The sequence below is a fragment of the Cimex lectularius genome, unplaced genomic scaffold (genome assembly GCF_000648675.2).
Source record: "Cimex lectularius strain Harlan isolate CLEC.00 unplaced genomic scaffold, Clec_2.1 scaffold116, whole genome shotgun sequence".
NCBI classification, from domain to species: domain Eukaryota; kingdom Metazoa; phylum Arthropoda; class Insecta; order Hemiptera; family Cimicidae; genus Cimex; species Cimex lectularius.
In genome coordinates this window covers 1,237,475-1,261,488 of record NW_019392765.1, presented here as the reverse complement: position 1 = coordinate 1,261,488, position 24,014 = coordinate 1,237,475, and the positions used below count along the sequence as shown (strand labels likewise).

The following is a 24,014-nucleotide window of genomic DNA, read 5'->3' as shown; positions in this document are numbered from 1 at the left end:
GATCATTTTGGCAGTTTGATTAATATATCTGGGTTTATTTATTTATTTATTTTTTATTTATTTAAAAGGAAAATGTGTTGATTACCAATTTCTTAATTAGATAGCCTTAATTTTAATTTAATTTTTGATTTTAATAGTATACAATTTAATTAAAATTAGTCATAATGGCCTATAACCAAGAATATTCAAGTAGCTCAGATTAGGATTATTTATTAATTTTTCAAACTTATTCATTTCAAAGATTTTCAATCCGCCATCTGAAACTAAAAATGCAATAAAAAACAACATTGGAAGAAGGTGGCAACGGTGGAAGGTGGGGTCGGCAGAGATGCTCTCACATATCAAGAGGACAGTTGTGCCCTTGGAGGAACTGACTTGTAGAGCTGTCATCTTCGCCCGATTCAGGTGTGCAAAGTTGACACACTTTTGGGCCAAATCCAGCAGGTCGAGAAAGCTCGATGTGTCCCACCTAATTGAACGGTGTAACTCCTTGGCTCCATATAGTGTGTAGGAAGGCCATCTGATATCAGAATAATGCTTGAGCTGGGCAGCAAGTCTTGGAGGAAAGAGGATTTTTTGTTGTACAGTACTGATAGTTTTTTGAACTTAGCGTGGAGAGTGAATAGTATGACAGGGCCCATGGTAGAGTACTGGGACCTCCATTGACCCTCAATTACTACTCCACCAACCTGAGTGAATGGAAAATAAATAGGAAAACATGTACTTTAGAATGAGTGAAAGTGTGAATGGGCTTGGATCTGGAAGCTGATTGCATCAGAGATGATTTAGATTGTGCTAAAATGACAGCTGCTGGTAGCTCCCGAAACCTGACCTTAGCAGCTGGACAGATAACAAACCAGCAAACACCCAAGGGAGTTGATTCTTGAAGCATGGCGATAATTTGTTGTAAATTACAAAAGCTGGAATCCCCAGTGGACTGCAAGTAGTGATAGGCTCAATTCTTTATGTCTATATACATATATACACACGTGCAGATCTGAACTTATAATAATTCTGAACTTAAGTAATAATTTCCAGGGCCAAATATAAATTATGAACCCAAGTTGATCATGCTACTCTCTCCTAGGTTTTTTAGATGTTATCAACTCAATGCCGAAAACTATCACATGAATAGGTAAATTTAAAGTTATGAAATTCATAATAATCAGTGAGTGTAATAATATTTATAAAAAAGAAATGTGGTAAGGCTAACTGTAAAGTTATGACTAAAACAGGATCAGTCGTCGCTTACTCATTAGAATTCTGATTTGTCCCTCCAATGATAATTTACAGCTTTCATAGAAAGATTACAACATTATCGACTATAAAATGGGTATTGTTTTATATTTAAGAATTAAACAAGAATTTAACCAAAAACTCTTCAATGTTGGATCAATTATTTAAATTTTTTGTTAGAAGTGGTTTATTTTTTCAATAATTTTTACTTAGTTTGGTAGTAAAACTATTTTAAATCTAAAAAGTTTTTTTTTTTTTTTTTTTTTTTTAGCTAAACACTATTTTTCTGCCATATATTTTTTTAATTGAAAATTCATTTCCACCCAGGACCAGAGACGTGGCCAGAAATGCATTAGCAAGCAACAGGGCTTAAAAATAAATGGTGTGTTTAGTTTAAAAAAACAAACAAAAAAAACAGCTTTCTTGATTTAGAATTGTTTTTGTTTTTTTTATTCTGTAGAAATACAATTTTTGTTATTCAAGCAACACTTCAATGTGCAAGGAGCATAGATTATTTTTAAATCTAAAAAGTTGGTTATTTTTTTCACTACACACCATCTATTTTTCTGCCATATATTTTTAATGGCAAATTCATTTCCACCAGGACCGGAGACAGGCCGGAAATGCATTAGCAATTTCTTAAAAAATGGCATAAAAATAAATGATGTGTTTAGTTAAAAAAAATAAAATAAAAAAATAAAAAATAACCAGCTTTTTTTATTTAAAAGTATTTTTTCATTCAGATCTGTAGAAATACAATTTTTTTTATTCAAGCACCACTTCAATGAAATGAACAGAAATTATTTTTAAATCTGAAAAGTTGGTAATTTTTTTAAACTAAACACACCTCTATTTTTCTGCCATATAGTTTTTTAATCGCAAATTCATTTCCACCAGGCCCAGAGACGTAGCCGGAAATGCATTACCAATTAAAAAAAAAAAAATGGCATAAAAATAAATAGTGTTTGGTGAAAAAAATAAATAAATAACCAGCTTTCTTGATTTAAAAGTGTTTGTTCATTCAAATCTGTAGAAATACAATTTTTGTTCATTCACTACTTCAATGTTAAACGAACACAGAAATTATTTTTAAATCTAAAAGTTCATACACCACCATATTCCTGCTTCTTTTTTATCACAAGTTCAATATCTTTACATTGTTGATTTAAGAGATAAGTTTCATTGCTCTGACAGATAATATTATTAAGACCCATAAAATAATTAATTATATCGTTATTTCTTAGAAAATTTTAAGTTTAGATCAAAAAATGTTTACTTTTTTCTCAATAGCACATCTTTAGGCCAAGATTAGATACGCTTTATCTGATGACTAAGCCAAAAAGGCGTGTAAAATGTAGTGACGTTAACAGATGTAGAATGACAATATTTTTTATTTTTAATCGTGGGAATTCGGAATAATGTCATTCCGGTTTGGAAAAGTATGATGCAATAAATTTGAATTTGGAATTAAAATGAAACTATACGTCGGGTCTTGGCCAAAATCCTGTTTCAAAGTAACTTGTTTCTTTTTCAGTTTTTCCTGGAAGGATGTGACATCCTGACATGATATTCTTCCAGACTCGGGAAATTTGTCGCTGATGAGGGGACATGTGATTCCCGAAACCCGAAATATATATGAGTCGTATAAAAAAAAAGGTTCCTTCGTTCCATGTTGTTAAATAACCTGACCACAGATTACTTCTGTTCAATACAGAAAAGGAATAATTAGAAATCTTTATAGTATACTCTGAGGGAAAAAATGGTTATGTTGGAGTAAGTAAGGGTGTTTCAGATTTGCCACGCTAGGTTTGAATCTCGGCATAGCTTATCTGCTATTTATCCTTTTGACGCTGGTGTATCTCAAGGCAGTATACTTGCACCACTCCTCTATACCTCTACAAGGCCGGCATTCTCCTTCATCGTAATACCATTATCACACCATTAAAGTTAGGCGCCACCTTACAGTGCAGTACCCACTAGTCACTTTTATGTAGCACAAGGTTTCCAAATCTGCTATTTATCCTTTCAACGCTGGTGTATCTCAAGGAAGTATACTTGCACCACTCCTATATACCCTCTACAAGGCTTGTATGTCGTATGTATATGTATGTTGCTTGCACACTCCGAAGCAAATCTCCTCTCACAATATACTATAATAAAGTTTCTATCTCCCAATCCGACTCCGTTAGTTACTTTGGTTCCACCTAGACTCACGTTTAACTTCGAATCAGCGTACACGACTGCAACGACAGTCCTAACAGACGTCTACTCTTCTCTCTACTATACATGTCTATAATATCAAGGTATCAACGAAAAACTAACTTAGAAATATCAAAACGCTACTACAACCATAGTATCCGGTATAAAACCTGGGGAACCGCTGAACCTAACATCTAAAATCTCCAACCCATTCGGTTTAAACTTCTCAGAACTATTATAAATACTGCGAATGTCTCTAATACTACCCTCCACAACGACCTAAGAATCCTTTTTATCAAAAATTAATTTTCAAAAAATTTACCAAGTCCCACAATAATCTTCCTCACCATCCAAATAATATCGCCCAAGCCTTGTACAACAGAGACCATCTCAACAATCCCATAAGGCTTCTCAAGAGAAACTGACCCCGACCTCGTTTTTGAGTAGTAGGCATTGAAGTTTATTTAGTGAAATGAAGTAGGAGAATAATATTAATTATTTGATCTCCTCAATGTAAAATGTGTAGTTTTTTGTTTTTTTAAGAGGGTTCGCAAAATCAAAGGTTATATCAACCCTCGGCGTGCCAGTTTTTTTGAAAAAAAGCCCAGTTGTAAGTATGTCGGGTTCGTATGCAGGGCCGCTGGATTCGAACCCGGTACCTTTACTTTACAGTGATGAGCGCCTTGTCAACGCCTAAACCGTTGCGGCCACCGACGCCCCTAATGTATACAGTTTTAAATATATCGGTGTATCATAAAATTCCAAATTGTAACAAAAACGGGATATTGAAATTTTAAACAAATCCTACGAAAAACTACGATTTAGGATTAGGTTCTCAACTTACATTACACAATTAAAAAATAAATAATAAATTAAATAAAAAGCCTTTATTCAGCACCGCTTATGGACTAGAAGTCTACGGGAGTGCAAAGATCATGCGGTAATGGAAGCAAATTATATCTTGGACAAAAGAATACATATTTTGATATGTATGTGTAATTTCATCAGACACGTGAAATTTATGCGTTTTTATTAATTTTAAGGATTGGACAGTTTGTATGCGGCTTATGTTGGAATGTTTGGCTGAACCTTGCACTTGCAGTTCGCAAGTCCGTATCGGTTTCACTATGGTGTAATAAAATGTCCTTTTACTTTTATCAGCTTATTCTCGCTTTTTGGGCATGACAGCCTGTTTCACTATCTCAGTCGCGTCCCCACCCCCGTCAAACTCAGAACTACATAACAAGTGTCGGTTCCCAGTTAAGTGTTAACACCGCTTCGGGAGACATGGCAGGTTGGTAAATCCCTATAGAAATTTATGTAACCTCATTAATATGTTTGTTAATGTTTTTTTTAACAGAAATATTAATAATTCATTACTAATTAATGATCACTTTATATGAGAATTATTTATTATTATTAAAGGTTCAATCCATGTGTGCATGTACAGAACATATAAAACATTTATTTTGAATTATGAAATTCTAATTCGCCTTGTAAATTTTAGCAAGTCAGTAAAAAAATTCTAAAAAAAAGTCAGTTTCATAAAATGAAAGTCGCTTATTTATTTAATGATTAAAACACTATAATGTGGGGTGGTATAATGTGGCTCAAAAAGTGCACCTTTTTACGTAATTGGTCAAATTTACTTGTTTTTTTTTCGGTTCGTCGCTCTGCCTTTTGGGTTACGCCCAGTTTTTCATTCTTTCCGTCAAAAAAAGACAAAAACATCCATGAATATTTATTTATCTATACCGATGGAGGGGCTAGTTATTTTCGGTACCGGCCCTGAACAATGACAATGTGGAAATGTTTCTACTATGAAAATCAATTATTATTGCAATCCAGTTAATATTGATGACTAAAAGTGAAATACGTATGACACATCGGTTAAAGATAAAATGTGTTTTCCTTGTAAACAAAATAATCATTTGTTTAAAGAGCACTTTAAAATATGACATTCTAAAGGCTCGGTTGCAACGAATTGATTTAAACTCAATTCAGCGCTAAACCGAGTTCAACTCAAAAATTGCCGTTTTTCAGTTTGAATCGCATTCAAATGAAGATCCTGGTTCAAATCTGAACGGCCGTCGAGCAGGGGTTAAACGACGAGCTGAACGACGCCCATTTCATAATACACTGATAGACAAATTTAACTACTCAATTTACTCAGTTTAAAATTAAATCATCTTTCTACATTTGATACAAATAATTAGGAGCTATGGTAGTCAAAATAAACAGTAAATAACGCTTTATTTACTTCCTTTATTTATTTTTGTATTTATTAATCCCATTTGTACAAAAAGTAGCATTATGTCCTTCCATTCTGCTCTTCTCCATAATCCATTACAGTTCGTGGTCCGATTGACCAATTAACATTTTTCAATTAATTAATATTTATGAAAGGTATTGGTCGAGATAAAAAGTTATGTCACGAGCGGGATTCGAACCCATGATCTTTGGCCAAATACGCCGCTCCTCTACCACTTGAGCTATCGTGACTTCGATCCGCTCGGGCACCAACTTCCCACCTCAAAGTCGAGAGGTGAGGTTGTGAGTATGACAGTGTCAGGGTCATAATTATGAGAGGAAGGATACAGCCAGCGCGAAGTCGCCAGAAGACAGTGTAAATCACTCTACAATAGGAAGGGTTCTTCGGCGCTTCAGACATTAGAAGGCGAGGGCAGGGTCGATCTAGGTCTATAGATGAGTCATCCGTCATCAGGCTCTACGAAACCGCAGCATTACGGGAATGAGATAAGAAAACTGATAAGACGTCCGATATGTTTCGGTTTCCTCCAGGTCTGTAAGAAGTCTCAATGAAAACAAAATATGGGTAACCGGTTCGTGGACCTCTTCTTACCACAGCTCTAAAAATGGCCAGGCTTCAATGCTCGCGTTAATTTGTGAATTGGACAATGGAAGATTGGGAACCAATTCACATTACAAATGAGGTGAGTGTTGGCCCCAGATCTTCAGTTTTATGGTTCCTCAGGTGGCATTCCGCGGTGGGTCGTTGATGTTCTGAGGTTTCCTTGGACGCCCGCACTGAATTGGTTGTTGTGGAATTTTGTCCATCAGTGTAATATGTTCTGTCTGTTATTAAAGGCGTGATCTCCTGTTTCAACTTTTGATGTTTTTGATCAAAAGTTCAATAATTTTTTTTTAAAGCCCCGAGCGAGCGGAAGTAGAACACTACACCACTCAATATACAGTCACATCAATAAAATACATTCATCACCTCATCATACATACATTATACATTCATCATCATATATCATCCTATATACATTGATCACACTCATTCTGTTTGGTAGATGGAATGCTCGATATTCCTACAACTATTTGCTCGCTAGAAAAAAACTAATCTAAATTGGGGTCGATGGCGTATTTGTATAAATTACGCCAAGTCATACGCCTATGTGCTTTTCTGCTCGTAGAACTTCATCTGCCCGATAGCTAAAGGTGTTGCTCGGAAGCCGAAGAGAATTCTTGCATTTTGGACATTATTTCGTTTGTCATTGCTGTAAGGCGGTTTTTCAATGTGTGTACAGATTCAGCTAACCCATTTCTAACAGGATGTCCTAGTGCTGTAAACTTTTGTTTTATTCAATTGTTTCTGCAATAGTTTTCCCTCAGAGGAACCGTACCTTAATGATTAAAGACCCCGGGAACAATGAGCGGTAGATCGTGTTAGAGGCTTGGGCGTATTCTGCAAAGGTGAGCTTGGGCCTCGGTATGTTCTTTCCAAGGTGACGCCTACAGTCCCTTCCCAACCTTGGTTTCAAGAGGGGTTTCCAGGCACAAAATAATGGTGTAGCCTTGAGAGCGTGACGAACTCTCTAAACCACTATTCGTGTTTCCCGGCGGTCCTTTAGCCCCCCCCCCCCGAGTGTATTTGGAAGATAGGACGAAGGAAGCGTGTAGCATGTGAGGATGCAAAGACTACGCCTACCCAGCCCCTTGAAATGCGTTAAGGGAGTTGTCGGTTTGAGAGCCAAGGCTTGTAGTTTAGGGTACCACGTGGGAGAGTGCATAACCAACTGAACAACGGGATAGCACATTGTCTTCAAGTTCCACATTTCCAGCCCAGTATCGTGCTATGTGGGCTATGCTATGTCGTTGGCTGTAAGTGAGGCCGCTGGCGAGTACTTAGAGAAGAGCCTGTTGGTAGTGCCCATATGGGCTTCCTTTACCGAAGGCAGGTTCCTCAAGTGGGTGTTTAGAAATTCCATTTCGAACGAAACCGCGGCCGGAGCGTATCCCATATCCTACGCTGAGGGAGATAGAGTCTTCTCTATCTAAGGAGTGTGGTGGGAGACCGGCTGATGCATTTCAGCCCTTTCGGGAATCCCTTTACCGCGCGGCACATGGTCGAGTGCAAAATGTTTACCCACCTCCTCGGAAGAGATGTCGGCATGTCTGTGGATCTGGTGGCTTCTACACCTAGCCTCATTCTTGAGATTCAGCGATCTTGAGAATCTAAACGTGTGATAAGGCCTTGTGCCAGGTGCGTACGTTAAAGAACCTCATTGTGATGACAATGAGGTGCTTTTAATGACCTAATGGCATTGTGATCCTCAGTGGGAAATATAAAGTATCGGCAATAGTTTTTAAATTTATCACTTGTAAAAATAGTGGCGTTGTCGGAAACCAAAACATACGGAAATCCAAGTGTTGAGAATATTTTATTAAATAGGGTAATCGTGCTATTTGAACCCGGATTTTCTCGGAATACTTCTATTTCAGCCCAGAAGGATTAGATTATTGCCTGTGGAACAGATTCAAAAGTGGTTACCCGGTGGTGTCGCTTTTGATTTTCCTTTTGTTTTGTTTTTCTTTTTTAGGGCTGGTTTTTATATTTACTTCATTTGGGATGTGTTAGAACTAATCAGCCCATGTGCTTTTTACTTGTTTTATTTGTGAGATCGCTTTCTGGGGCATACGCCTACTCTCATCAGACTTTAGTTTCTCGTTTTGATGATGAGGGGAAGCGGATGAACCCGAAATCGGCCTCTTAAATAAAACAAGTAAAAAGCACATAGGTCTGTTTAATATCAACACATCCCAAATGAACTTTTTGATTCAGTTAAATCGTGTCTAGCGTAGTTTTCAGTTGTTTGGCAACCTTATTGACCTCTTTCTGTTTTTTCTCGTCGCTAATTTATTCTATTCTTGTGTAATGGAAATACGGAAAAAATAATAATGATACGAAATGAACTTGTTGAAGTAATAAAACGGACTCCATCTTTTATTTCCATTTCCTTTGCCTTTACAAAATGGACAGATTAGTTGGTAGGAAATCCCACAGTGTCGCTCATGAAACTGGCATTTATACTTAATACATATTAATACATACTGATATTATTATTTATTTTTATTTTACTACGAGAGCAATAAAATACGCCATCTATTCCAGAACCATTTTGAAATAGTATTTGTCGCTGAGTCGATATTTTTTAACATTTAAACCTTAACTTTATTAGGTAGTTCCAGATCGTTTTGATCTGCCCTCGCTATCGCAACATCTCATATCCCCTGTCATACGCGTTTCTAACGAAATTTCGCATTTTCTGCGTTATTTCGACCAAATTAAAGGTTCATCAGGGGCGTCGGTGGCCGCAACTGTTTAGGCGTTGACACGCGCACATCACTATAAGGTCCCGGGTTCGAATCCAGCGGCCCTGCATTTGAACTCGACATACTTACAAACGGGTATTTTTTCAAGAATACTGGCACCACGATGGTTGATATAACCTCTGCTGTTGCGAACCCTCGTTAAAAAAAAGTTCATCATCCCGCTGAGATCACAGAAAAATCTCATACCTTAATTTTAAGTGGAGATAATAATTATTACAAAGGAAATAAAGTAGGTCAAAAGGACAAATATAAAATACAAGGCCAAATGCCGTGTATTTTATAAGCGATAGTGCAGCTTATAGAGTTGTCTTCATTAGAGTATGAATTAATTGACTAAGGGTGAGATAGTGAGTTAAAAAAGACAGATCATAATTTAATATAAAAGTCATGGTTTTGTAACAAACAACCGTCTTATCAAACACTTCAGATTGAAATTAATGGGAATCCCATTTATAATTTATTTTTAAAAAGTTAAAAATATTTGTTTTGTCAAAATCAATTCATTGGTGTACATTAGTTTGAACGTTTCATGCAAGAAGAGTCTTCTGTCCACCAAATGTTATTTTAAGCCAAAAAAAACTCATGCTGTGCTAAGTACTCTCTTTTACGAGCAATGGTCCAATGTTCTTTGGCCAAATTGTTGAAAATACTCCCAAGAAACCCATAAGCCCATCATTTTGCATTGGTGCCTCTTGCATGAACCGATTCAGTTGTAAGAAGAATTTCTGGTTTGTCTTGTTTGCAACAAGTTGGATGAATCATTTTTGTTTGGTTTCTTCTTTGAACCTAAGTGCTAACAAAGAAAAAACAAGTGTTTTCCTTAATTTGCACTTCATTTACACTTTGAGTGCTAATCAAAGTTCATTAACAAAGAGACGACATTGCCTCAAATGTTGAGAAATTGTAATATTTATTTTCACAATAGATTCCGTATTACTTTTAACTGAACTAAAAACCAAATGCTACTGAAGATTAATAATATTATAACTGGGAGAAGCCCACATGGATCAACAGTACTGTTGATAGGTGGCCCTCGGAGGATCTGACTCATAGTCTAGTCATCCTCACTTGATTAAGGATAGACAAGGTTGTCACACGGACACTTACCTCTGGGTCAGAGCCCGCATATGTATCTGATTTGCAGAGAAAGGTTGCTCGAGTGTCCCACCTAATTAAAGGACCAATTCCTTGGCTCCATACAGAGAGTGTGCAGGAATGACAACCAATTTGAGAATTGAGTGCGAGTATTTTGATTCCCTGTTCCGATACTTGAAGGAAACGGGGTTATTCTATTATATATAGTAATAATACTTGTGTATACCTAGCTTGTGTTGAGAGCGAACGTATTTATTAGCGTGATTTTGTGATGTGGGGTCAATTAGGTTAGTTTTGTAAAATGCATAAAGGGTGATGGAGTTCTAGTACTCCACCACCCTCATTGAATGAATGGTAAATAGGAGTAAATGTATTTAAGGATTAACATGAGTACGAATGGATTTGTAACAAGGTATTGGGTGCTGAATTGACCTAGCTGTGGACAGCAGTCCCCCTGAGCATGAGCTAAATTTACACAAATATGGCTGAGTTGTTATATCTCCCAACTTTTGTTGATTCAAACAAATATATGTTTGAAGAAATTTGATGTGTAAGGCTTTTTGATAGACATCGTTAAATGATTTTCCTTTATTAGTCAAATAGCTGGACAAATGGAAATGAATGAAGCATAACAGAATTATTAGACAAATTTGTTCTAATCTAATCACTAACTGTTATTCAAACTGGTCGCCATGATTCATCAGACAGATTCTGTACCAAGGTCAACATTTGTATTTAGCAAAATGTTAATAACTTTAGTAACTAAGCAAATATTTAACATAGAGATTGCACCCTGGGGCTCGACCATATGCTGCATTATTAGTAGAAAATTCCATGCTTTACTGTGATAAAATTTTACAAAATGGAAAAAAGAATTGACAGACTATCGAGTAAAAACCAATTAAATATTTTTCTAAATAAATATTGTAAATGAACAATAATTGAAAAGGTATGATTGACGCATTTGATTGAAGTGCGAATGAGCTGACAAGGATAGAACACAGTTGATCAAGCTACATTATTCTAACTCTAATTATTTGTTTTATTTATTCCAGGCTACGGTTGGATTCCCCCTTCTTCCTGTATGGGCACATTCCAGTGGGTGCCGTGCTATGCTGGAGCTGTACCACCGGCGGCCGTCCATGCGGGGATGGACAGGGACGGTGGACACTTATTCGTCGGAAGGGCGTTCCATGCTGGTGACCTCCTTCCTGCCAAAGTAGCTCCTAATCATGGCACAGCCTTCGTTTCCTATGGCGGCAGTGAAATTTCCAAATCTGACTATGAAGTATGACTGTTATTTCCCTTTTTCCGCCCAGCTTCGCTTCAACCTTAATTTTGTGCAGGTGCTGTGCAGCTCGCACACAGCTTGGAAGTATGCCAGGGGAGGCGAAGTGCCACCAGAAGCAATAAGGATAGGTCAGACGAGTGACGGAGAAGGGCTTTTCATGGGGCGTACCATGCTGGATGGGACTCTCACCCCCGGAAAAGTATTTGGAAATTTTATTATATTTTCATGTGATGTGGTATTTATTGAATTTCACAACCACTTCCTTTATGTTACTTTTTATGTCCTACACAAATTTCGGGAGCAGTGTTGGCACTCTTTTTCTGGACTTGTAGGAGCTCAGAACATATTCTTGAGTATTAAGTTCACTATTTTTCGTGGTCCGCTTGACCAATTAATATCATACAATTAATTAAGGTTTTAAGTTGAGATAAAAAAGTCAGTGTCATGAGCGGGATTCGAACCCACGACCTTTGGCTTGATACGCTGCTACTCTACCACTTGAGGTCACAATAGCTCAAGTGGTAGAGTAGCGTCGAATCAAGCCGAAGGTCGTGGGTTCGAATCCCGCTCATGACACTGACTTTTTTATCTCAACTTAAAACCTTAATTAATTGTATTCTTGAGTATGTTGTGACATTCTATAAATACCCCCATGGACAACAAAAATATTTATTTTGTTTGACTGATTTTTTAAATTTTTCAGGTGCATCCGAGTCATGGGTGTTTGTACGTTCCTTTTGACGGTGAAGAGAGAAGATTCGATGAGTATGAAATTCTGGTCCTTTCATAAATAAAAAATGTTGTAAGCATATGAGCGCTTAGTAAAGAATATTTTTTAATTTGTGTTCATTTCTAACCTTAGATACCCTTTGATGGTAAAAAAAAAATTATATGTAGGGCATTACAATCTGAACATAAAAGTTAAATAATAAAAGAATAAAAGAAATTTGTTTACAAGCAAAAGGGTTTATTGTCCAATTATCTGTTGGGTGTCATGTACAAATGTTTAAACAATACTCCATGGGGTCAAACTTTATAATACTTCTTTCATACTATTCTCAATTAAAACGCCATGGCTTTGCCGGGATTGAACCCATGCGAGGCAAATAAGAGGCGGATACCCCAACCACTCAGCCACCGTGGTTCCAAGAAATCTGCTTAAAAAATTGTAAAATTATTAGTTTATTGTTTTGAGTGTCCATTTAATCCGTAAATATTTTGTTTGTTAAAGTGTAATTCAAGAGATAATTTACAAACTCACAAATACTTTAGATCATGGTATGGTCTTAATGGAAAAAACAAATTCAGTTGTTACTGCCAAGCTTTCGACCTATTTTAAGGTCTCATCAGGGTAAAACAATCTTAATTATTATAATCTATAGACATATTTAAGATTGTTTTGTTCTGATGATGATCTTAAAATAAATCGAAAGCTTGGCAGTAGTGACTGAATTCGCTTTTTCAGCAAGACCATACCATAAATCCAGAGTATTCATGAGTAGAAGAGTAGTCTAACACTAAAAACAGTTACCAAATACATTTTTTTTATATTTTGCGTGTTAGGTTATTTATATGGAAACTTTTTTATGTATGTTGATTTGACAATCTCTTAGTTTCTTGTATGGAAATAAACTTTTCAGAACATAAAATTCTCGATTTTATTATACTAGAGAATTTTTTAAGTCAAATTTTATGACTTGTTTAGGTCTACATTTAGGAACAATTTTAAATAAAAAAATATTTAAATTACAATAATTGGTTTAAGGGAAAATGATTATTTGTACTGTGACAGGACTTACCATAACTAATAGCTCAATTATAGTAATTCTTATTTAATTGCATTGGGAGTCAATGAAGCCAATTTTCAGTCAGTTGATTAGTTTTTCTTTTTAAAGTTTCTATTTTCAACAAGCATTAAAACAAATCAATTAGCCAATAAAACCATTATTAATTTAGTTCGACTATCATAGCTGCTATGTTATTTTATAATTTTAAATCATTATTTCATCTATGACATTACATCGTTTATACAATGCAAAAAAATATATTTTTTTGCATTGTATAAATTCACTTTTTTCCACATCCTACATCTATTTGTTAAATTTAAACAATGTTTGTAAATCCCAGGCCCTGAAGATGATCTCAATAAAGATCAAAACATTGGCGCGATAAAGAAAATGTTTTTCTGAAACCTATATCACACCAGACCGCATCTCTGATTTCTGAATAATTATCAACTAACGGTCACTAATCACCACACTTTTTTAAAATTTTATCTAAGTTTTAATGAAAACATTCTAAAGTTTGCTGTCGTTTTGTCCCATCACAAAATTAATATTTACTGTTATTTCCAGGGAGAAACACTTTACTCGCAGATAATTAACAAGATACAATTAGAATGTAACTAAAAAAAATTAAGATTTAAAAAAATTATTGAAAACAATAAAATTTACCATGCACCCAAAAATATTAGGGTGAGCTATCATTTTGGTCCAGACCTTAACTTCAGATGGATGGAATGGTTTAAGAGAGAGATGAGGAGGAAGTGGTGTGCCAAAGTCATGCATACTTGAGCATAATTTGTATCTGAATGAAGGTGTAAGGCTGGGTTCTAAATGGGTGCAAACAGGTTTGATTTACTGCCAACTGATTTATGTAAGCTCAAATCTGTACATGCATGCACACATATAGAGTTGAGCGAATCACTTTTCATGTCCACAGGAAATTCAAGTGTTTGAAGTTTGCAATGAATTGCTAGCATGGCTTGAGAATTACCTACACTGGGGTGAGACCTCCCCAAATGTCCCAACGCAATCAGTTCCTAAATCCACCCCATTCACACATCCACACACAAACACACACACTCTCTCTCTCTTAATACATTCTTTTCTATTTACCTACCATACACTCAATTAGGGTGGTGAAGTACTCAATATTCCTTCATCACCTTTCACACAAAAATATAACAAGCCGAATTGGTGGTCGATGGGGTTCTCAGTATTCTGCCCTTGACCCTCACACAATCATGCGAATAAATACATTCACTCTCAACACACGCTAGGCATCTAAAAGCAGTACTATATAAAATCAAGCAACCCTGTTTCCTCCAAGAATCGGAACAGGGGACTAAGATACTTGCTGCCATGTTCAAGCACAATTCTCATATCAGGTGGTATTCCTAAATGGAGCCAAGGAATTGCATGATCAATTAGGTGGGACACATCAACCAACCTTTCTCTACATACCAGATTTGGCCCAAAAGTAAGCGTCCATGTGTCAACTTGCATGGGCTATACTTGATGATCTCTCTTCTGAGTCATATCCTCTGAGGGCCATCTATCAACCAAGCTTTTGAAGCTTGAGAGCTTCTCTACCTGTGCCCTTTTAGCTTAAAGTAAAAATCTATCGACCGCTTTTTTACTCACAACTAATCTACATCTTGGTATGGTCTGGATGAAAAAACAAATTTAATTGTTACTGCCAAGCTTTCGACCTATTTTAAGGTCATTAACGTTTTTAAGTGTTTCATATTCCTTTGAGAGCTACTCAGTCCCAACATTGCCAAGGACTGTAACACTATAGCAATTTTAGCACCAGAGGGCGGATCCTGGTGGTTAAGTGGTTGGAACCTTAGCCACCTTTTTGTTACCCTTCAGACCTAAGCATCCGAGAACCCAGACAACAATCACTGTTTTATTTATCGTAAAGATTAATTTTTAATTTAAATTTCTTTATTTTTATTCATATTGTCATAATTAATCCTGTCAGACTTGAATAAAATTCTAAAGGCCTATGGCAGGATTTGAGCCCTGTACCATGGCAAATCAGACGCCCTGATAACATGCCGACTGTTATCTCCTTATATATTTGTATAAACGTACAAAACGAAAATTAAATTTCTGTTTCAATATAACTGATTTATTTAAGATCATTACATATAAATCACACGATTTTACACTGGGAAATTTTATTATAATCATTTTAACCTACATTATTTTTACATAAATAATGCTTACATTAATACCTTTGAATTACCGTTTTTTTTAAATAATTTTAAATAAAGCTTTAAATTATGTATGAAATTACAGATCGTATCAATTTTGTCAACGCTATAGTATACAAGCCAGCCTTTTCGATAAAAATTTTTATAAAGTGAAAATTATAACTCTTTTAGTATTTAAATAATAACAGTTTGGCATTTAAGTTTTAAGATTTATATATATGTATGCTCTCAGAACTAACATAAACGGAGCAACTTATGAATTCAACAAAATAAATTTTTTTTTTCTTTAAACAATTTTCTACACCATTTTCTAACAAATAATCCTCTTCTTGAAATTCAAAAAGGGGCAAAAATTCAAAACAACAATTAAATAACAAGTTTACAATATTGCTAATAAAATAAACTATAGGCATTTTTTATAATAATGTTCAAGCCTAACAAATCGGGGCGGTAAACCCTGGGAAAACAGGATTAACATCGATTTAAATGACTAATATGGTTTTAATTTGTACGACTGTTACACAAAATACTAGATAAACAATACAACCTGGACACGAAACATTATTTATATTTTTTTTTCCGTTTAGTTTTAATTTTCATAGTTACACAGATTATATTTTATTGAACATTTTAAAAGGAAGAAAACATCCAAAGGATTAATTTGACACAACACTGATTTTGTAGTATGTGAATTGATTAATTTTCGAGTGATTTTCAGCAATTGTCAACTGAAAAGCACATACAATGTTATTGCACACCTCAAATCGCAATTTAAACTTTCATTAAAAAGAAACAAAAATATAACACTAGATGGCAACTTATAATATACTGACTAGCTTTCGGTTAAAAATAACATTCTAACTCTCACAACGAATGTGACATAATGTCCTCTAGAAGAAAAATAATAATAATATATGTGTATATTACAACAATGTCCAAAACAAGTTTACTATCAAATTTGTCAGGGAGCAATTAAATTAAACATTAAATAAAAAATAAATCATTCAATTTATAGGCCATCATGGTGATCATTTTATGACGATTGCAATTGTTTTGAACACGTTCGTACATACACCTTTAAGCAGTTTAAATGTCAATCTTATCATCTAAAAAAAAATATATTTGTAAAATTATTGATTAATTGGACATTGCAAAGATCTAATCTTTTTGCTTTTGGTAGACAGAATTGACGGATTTTCTTGTTTAAATCTAAGTCAAAAATTCAGTCATTTGTGCCAGTGAAAGTTTCTTTTTGTTAAAAAAAAATTTTCATTTTTCAAAGCTATTCCATTTAATAAGGAAATCCATCAAAGTCTGATTTGGCATAGGCCAAAAAACAAAAATTTATAAAATAAAATTCAATATGAATCTTACAATTTGTTCTATTTGATTGACTACTAACTACACATTTCAGTCCCTTAATTAAGAGTGAATGACAATTGAGCTAAGATTTGTAATTAGGACAATGTCACTTCAGGAACTAAAAGAATGAGCATCAAAATTATACATTAAAAAATACAAATAGCTCCCGAACAAATTTCTCTTTTTCATTTTGAACAACTGTAATAAAAAAAAGTATTGGCCAATATTTAAAAACTATAATATTTTTCTTTCTAGAAACTATTTACACAAAACTATAAGCATTTTCAATGGCACGTCCACCGACTACGGAAGCGACAGATCCTCCCGAGCCTGTCTCTTGCACTCTCTCCATAGATTCAGTCCTCGTTCTGATGGACCCTCCGTGAATGAATATCTCCCTCTGCTCAGGAGTCGGAGGGGCCCGGCGATCCGGATGTGTGCCTGCATGCTGCCTCGAATTGTGCGCATGGCTCTGGACTGTGGCTACGACGTAGTGGGTGAGGGTGACATCGGCAGTGCCTCCAGATTCCAGAGGTATCGGGTGCTGTCGAAAATGCTCAAGCATGTCAAAGATCGAAGCGAACCACAGGTGCTGTACTCGACACTGACTCGTATCGTTGATGGTCATACGTAAGTGTTTAGCTCTCCCGTGAAAGTTAAAAGTGAGAACAAACTCTCCTTTTCTCGTCTCGCTCTGTCTGACGAGGAAGACACCGTGCCCGGAAGAGCCCGTGTGAAGCACCAACGATGCCGCTTCAGCACGAGGCAGAGTACCGTGGAACCAAGGATACTCTTGCAAGACGACGGACAAGTCTACCTCAGTCTCCTGAGTTTCTTCGGCGTTGTAAGAACACAGTTCAAAGTTGCTGTTGGAAGCCCCTTCTTGGAGGCGCGGTGGTAACTCGGGTGGATCATCGGTATCGCCAGAACAGTGGGGTTTTGGGATTCTCCCTTCGGACGCTGAACCAATGAGGCTTTGCGTCTCACCGGCCTCATCGTTGGTGTTCCTAGTGCAGTACTTGACCGTCGCCAGCCACGACCTCATATCATCTATGTCATGCGCTTCTATCACATATTCCATGTTGTTATCGGCTTTGAGGACAAAAGTGTTTTCATGGTCAGGCATTTCGAGGGCAGTCGTCTCTCTTGCTTCGGTGATGAGAAAACAAAATAGGCCACTTTTCGGTTTCGTGCTCTTGGGCGGTGAGTAGAACTCGAGCATGTAACCTCCGACCGTCTTGACAAGGGCCAACCGGCATTTTTCCCACTTCTGTGTACCGTCAGGATTCTCTCCAATGAGATAGTTGACGTTGCCCTCCTTCCGGCACTCCACGACGATCTTGGCGAGTTTAGTCTTGGAAGTCTTTTCAGTCTTTGCGCCCTTGGACGCGTTTGGGTCGTTCTCGTCGGAGACCTGTCTGTAGAAGAAGCCCTTGCCCTTCTTGAGCGCTTTGAAGGAGAGCCTCCTGAAGAAGGGACGGTGGAAGGGCTTCGGGGACTTGTGCTCGGGCGCTTGTTCGAAGTAGTCGCTGTTCTCGTCGTTGTGGCTCTCGTGGTAGCCGTTGACGCCCGACGAGCCGCCCGCGCTCCCGTTCGCCACCGGCCGCTTTTCCTGTTCCCTCGCCAACTCCCGTTCGAAGTTCTCGACGAAGCTGTCCACGAACTTGGTCAAGAATTCCTTGTGCTCGACCGTCGTCGAATCGGGGTTGTGGGACTCGACGTATGAGAAGAGCGACTTGGCGAACTCCGCCGCCGCCGCTTTGGCGTGCTTCTCGCAGAAGTCGACCCAGTTGATCCCCTCGCCCTCGCCATCCGCGCTGGCCATTTCACTTTATTTATCTCTCATTTCCGCCCATTCGCGGAGAAACGGGACGAGTCCCGGACGTGCCGATCCCGGAAGACAACCGGCGGATGGACCGTCCACAACCCTTTTTTTTAATTTATTTATTTTTTCTACGAGCGGATCGACGGCCCTGCCTCGGATCGCCTTCTCAAAATCTACAGATGCACGTCGATTCAACTGAAAGTCTAAAACGGGCCCGATTTTCACCCGCACTCACATTGTGTACGTCTGACTTCATTAGCCTCGCCGACGGCTTCTAAGTCTAACTCAGTTCTAACGCCGAACAATCCGAGGAGGAGCCCAGTGATGCCAACGGCACACGTGAACGCATACAATCTCCCCGTTCAAACATTGAAAATTAATGTGTAGTATTTAGTGACCGTTAATTAATGATTATTTAAACATCTTGGGATTCGATCTTGTATGAGTTTTATTTATTTATTTGCCATGATATTTTTTAACAATAAGTAATTTGCGCACATATGTATTTTTGAAAGAAAGTGGCGGGGCCCTATGTGTCCCCTTTAGCATATCTCCATTTGTGTACCACACTTCCTATTGTCGATATTGATGGGAAAATGTTCACGAAAAACCCATTAATGGGTCTTGTATGATGTAAGTTTAGAAAAACATTTTCTTTATTGTGCCAACGTTTAGACCATCTTCAGAGCCTGAGATGTACAAACATTGTTTGGATTATACATGTAACATACTTATATTATACATGTACATTATATGTGAATTATACATGTACATGCTTACACATATTAGATGTGAAAATGAATTTATGATGAATTAATGATGTACGCAATATAGAAATTTTCGGTTTAGTCAAAGTATTTGTACTCACTCACAGGGTTTTTCTGTGTAGATGTGTCAAGGTTGTGTGTCGTGTTAAGAGTGTTAGTGAGGTATTAATGTTTTTTTGTTTATTTACATTTGATTTTGAAGGAGAGGGGAAGTAAGTAAGGATAGAAATTCATTTTTCTATGAGGAGTCGGCTTCTTTGAGGTGAAAGAGTGAAATAGAACGAAAATCAAAACACATAGCTAAACTAACAGTAAGTTTTAATTTGTAGTAAGTATTTAGTGAGTTATGTAATGTTTATTTAGAGATCGTGAAATGCGATCTGGTGTGATGTAGGTTTTAGAAAAACATTTTCTTTATCGTGCCAACGTTTCGATCTTTATTGAGATCATCTTCATGTCCTGGGATTTATAAACATTGTTTAAATTATACACATACATGTAGGATGTGGAAAGAATGAATTTATACAATGATGTTCACAATATACAAATTTTAGGTTTTATATATGTTAAAAACATGAATTTATACAATCCTATAAATTTTAGATTGAAACAAAGTATTCATTCTCCATCAAAGTGTTTGTTTTCTGTGTAGATGTGTCATTATTGTGTGTCGTGTTGAGAGTGCCAGTGAGAATCTACACAGAAAAAAACACTTTGATTAAACCTAAAATTTCTATATTGCGAACATTATTGTATAAATTCATTCTTTCCACATCCTACATGTATTTGTAAAATTTAAACAATGTTTATAAATCCCAGGCCCTGAAGATGATCTCAATAAACATCGAAACGTTGGCACGATAAAGAAAATGTTTTTCTAAAACCTACGTCACACCAGACCACATCTCACGATCTCCAAATAATCATTTAAGAAAAAAATTAAAGTACCTAAGTAACTAATTAATGTACCATTAAAAATTAATTAAAATAATTCATGATAGATTTCTTATCATCGCTGGGTTAGTCTGTCAGACGCGTTTCAGCATTCATGGGGACGGCGTTTTCTTTATGTTTCGGTGCATGAGAAATACTTCCAGGAAATTATGACCAAATACATAACAGATAAGGTGATGATATTATTCTCATAGTAGCCGTCAACAGCAACCTAAACCACATACTGACAACAAACTTCAACTGCTTACAGAAAAAAATACATTCCACAGCAGAAATAGAAAACAACAACGTTTAAATTTCTTAAGCATAAAAATCACTAAAAATGACAACAAACTACAATTCGACATATACAGAAAACCAATAGAGACCGACATCACACATGCCGACTCAAGCCACATACACAGAGACAAAACAACGGTAGCATTTAAATACTTCACAGACATACAAAAAACAGTACAACAAAAATGAAGATGATCAACAATAAAAACCGTTCCGGTATAACGGGCACAGCATAAACACAACTAATAAAATATTAAACAAAACATACATAAGAACAGCAACCCTATCCCAACAACTAACAAATTTATTCAACATCGGTACCGAAATTCTCCAAAACCTGGAGAAACACAATAATCCGGTGATATATTGAGAATCAGGAAACAAGAGAATTTTGGGTAACGAAAAAACAGACGCAGAAAAGGTTCTGCAAGACCATATATAGTTCCTGGTCGGAAACGACCAAAATACAGGTTCAACACTTAGCAGGCCTCAAGGAGAAATCTCATAAGTGCTAAAAGGCTATTCTAAAGTCAAAAGAATTAGGTTCTTTAAAAATCACGAGAACGCGTTTTGTATGACTAAAGGCGGCACGGCACGTCTCTACTTAAAGCGGCCTTTATCCTTTGGGCGATTAAGACTATTGGACCTTTTTCCAACTTAAATTTAGGCTGTTTACCGAATAAGCAACTAAGACTTTTACAAGAACTACATCTCTGCCAAATCTGTTCGATGCATCGTCACATGCGATTAAAATTGAATATATATTACATCCCTACGTAAAGTCAAAATGTAAAATGATATTTGACCAGGTGGACGTCACAAATAAGATTTGCATTTCAAAAATATTGATACACACGATGTTCGTTCCTGATGGTCAGGGTTAAAATTCAAACTTTGTTTCATTTGTACTGATCCTTTTAGTGATTTTTACATGTGTAAAATAATCGCATGGGTAAAAATGCTGAAAAAACAAAACTGACATGAAAATATGTGAGGAGAAATCACTCAGTGGTAAGCCATTTTTAGAAGGAATAAATAACGACCGCTTTTTCAATTTTCTTCGTCTCTACATGACCATCGGCGTTTCAGTCAAGGGGGGGGGATCTGAGACGGTAGTGGATCTGAGCTGATGGACGAAAGCAATGGGTTGTGTGGAAAGGGATTGATGGAATTTTTAATAATAGGTTTCCGTAACTTCTGGAACAAAGGGAATATTAAGGTCTCGATGCAGGGTGAACAATTTTTCTTAACTTTCAATTGGAATCTTTGGATGGGTTGAGAGCTGGAATGTTTGGTTGACCCCTCAGAGTTCGATGCCGTAAGTCCATATAGATTTGCGAACCATGGTGTATATTATTTTTTTGTAATTAAGTGGAAGTTCGGATCGTCCGTCGAGCAATGTCGAAAATGTTTGTCTTGTGTATATTTAGTCTTTTGTGCGGAATCCATAAAAGTCGTTTGAGAATATTAAGTCCCAAGTAACGTACACGTTCGACAGGGCTAGGAAATCTCAAATCATCGAGTGTGAAGTTAATGTATCGGCTCTTCTTTGCATATATTTTAATTCTCCACTTTTTGGACCAAATGTCCACCGTGCAGATCGAATTGAATTCAGTATTAATTTGGAGTTGATTTCCGCTTTTGCTTAACTCCAAATAATTTCCGACATAAGGCTCAATATTTCACGAATCACATATCCAGACATTTTAGGTTATTCTGGTACCTGTTAAATTTCATTGTCAGATTGAGAAGATGAATTTTGAAAATTTTCGGTGCGTTTTTCGATCTTATACATTCTTTCTATCGCACTTATTCTCTCATTCCTCCCTCCTCTCACTCACTCTCTCTCACTCACTCTATCTATCTCTATCTCTTACACCCTCACTCACTCTTTTGCTCTCCTTCGCTAGCATTCATTTTCACTCTTTCTTCCTTTTTTTTCTTTCATCCTTTCATTAACACACACTCCATTTTTCTATCATGCTTTCTCTCGCACACAATATATTCCTTTCGTTCCTACTTACTCGCTTTCATTTACTATTTTTTCTTCTTGCTCCTTTTTCTATCTTCCACTCTCTATCCTCCTCCTCTCCTTCGCTTTCCCTCTTTCTTTATTTTTCCGTCCTTTTCTTATTCATCTCCTCATTTTTATATAAAATACTTTTTTGTCTATTCTTTTTTCTCTTTATAATCTATTTCTTCCTTTCGTAGCCCCTCTATCTCTTACTCTTGCTCTATAATTTTCTCTCTCTCTTTACTTCTTTCTACTCTCACCATTTCTCTTTCAAATACGTATGTTTTTCTATTCTTGTTTCCTTCGCATTCAAATTATTTCTTTCCTACTATCTCTATCTTTATCTCTCGTCTCTCTCTCTCTCTCTCTCTCTCTCTCTCTCTCTCTCTCTCTCTCTCTCTCTCTCTCTCTCCCCAGTTATTAAATAAAAACTCTCTTTCTCTTTGTCTACTATATGTTTATGTTCTTTTCCATTCTTCCCTTGTAATCTATCTATCTATCCATATATCAATTTATCTATCTATTCATTCTCTTAGTTTTATATATTTCCCTCCATCGCTCTCTCTCTCTCTCTCTCTCTCTCTCTCTCTCTCTCTCTCTCTCTCTTTGTCTACTATATGTTTATGTTCTTTTCCATTCTTCCCTTGTAATCTATCTATCTATCCATATATCTATTTATCTATCTATTCATTTATATATTTTTATATATTTCCCTCCATCACTTTCTCTCTCTCTCTCTCTCTCTCTCTCTCTCTCACTTTCTCTCTCTTTCTCTTTGTCTACTATATGTTTCTGTTCTTTTCCATTCTTCCCTTGTAATCTATCTATCCATATATCTATCTATTCATTTATATATTTTTATATATTTCCCTCCATCGCTCTAACTCTCTCTCTCTCTCTCTCTCTCTCTCTCTCTCTCTCTCTCTCTCTCACTCTCTATCTATCTATCTATCTATCTATCTATCCCTCTATCTCTCTTTCTGACACGGTCTATCTATCTACCTTCCCCTCTCTCACATTTTTAGTTAACTATTTTTATTTGTTTATAAGGACTTAACTAAAACTAATCTCCGTTTGATTTAATCTCGGTTCCGGGTCAAGTTTTCTAATACCTTCTGGTTCGGGGATGTCGTCTTATCGAAGGATCTTTCTAGTTCCGCAAAAATTGCATGCTACAGTCTACATCATATTTATGAATCCTCTGTCCGCTGTCGGTCTAGTTTAAACCAACCCCATGGAATAGATTTTAATCCCTTTTGAGTTCAGAGCCAATTTTCGATAGAATTTTTAGGAAGAAAATAAGGGTTAAAATAAGAACGAACTAGGAAAATTATCAACTCAGCCAAAAC

At 36.4% G+C, this 24,014-nt stretch overlaps 2 protein-coding genes across 2 annotated transcripts; one reads left to right on the top strand and one right to left on the bottom strand.

Moving 5' to 3' along the window:
- Positions 1-4,622: 4,622 nt before the first annotated feature.
- On the top strand, positions 4,623-12,300 carry LOC106663616 (natterin-4-like). The gene is made up of 4 exons (XM_014388564.2): positions 4,623-4,729; positions 11,226-11,458; positions 11,517-11,660; positions 12,165-12,300. The coding sequence occupies exons 1-4, from the start codon at positions 4,723-4,725 to the stop codon at positions 12,249-12,251; spliced, it is 471 nt and encodes a 156-aa protein (XP_014244050.1). The 5' UTR covers positions 4,623-4,722; the 3' UTR covers positions 12,252-12,300.
- A 3,057-nt stretch (positions 12,301-15,357) lies between these two features.
- Positions 15,358-18,961, bottom strand: LOC106663614 (SH2B adapter protein 1). Its single transcript, XM_014388558.2, has one exon. It carries the CDS (start codon positions 18,649-18,651, stop codon positions 17,089-17,091), a length of 1,563 nt encoding a protein of 520 aa, XP_014244044.1. The 5' UTR covers positions 18,652-18,961; the 3' UTR covers positions 15,358-17,088.
- Between the last annotated feature and the right edge of the window lie 5,053 nt (positions 18,962-24,014).

Excerpts from the sequence above, each read along its gene's own strand:
- LOC106663614 (XM_014388558.2), bottom strand. The coding sequence starts at position 18,651 with ATGGCCAGCGCGGATGGCGAGGGCGAGGGGATCAACTGGGTCGACTTC.
- LOC106663616 (XM_014388564.2), top strand. Across the intron at positions 11,459-11,516 it reads TTTCCAAATCTGACTATGAA|GTGCTGTGCAGCTCGCACAC; the intron begins GTATGACTGTTA and ends AATTTTGTGCAG. Across the intron at positions 11,661-12,164 it reads GGACTCTCACCCCCGGAAAA|GTGCATCCGAGTCATGGGTG; the intron begins GTATTTGGAAAT and ends TAAATTTTTCAG.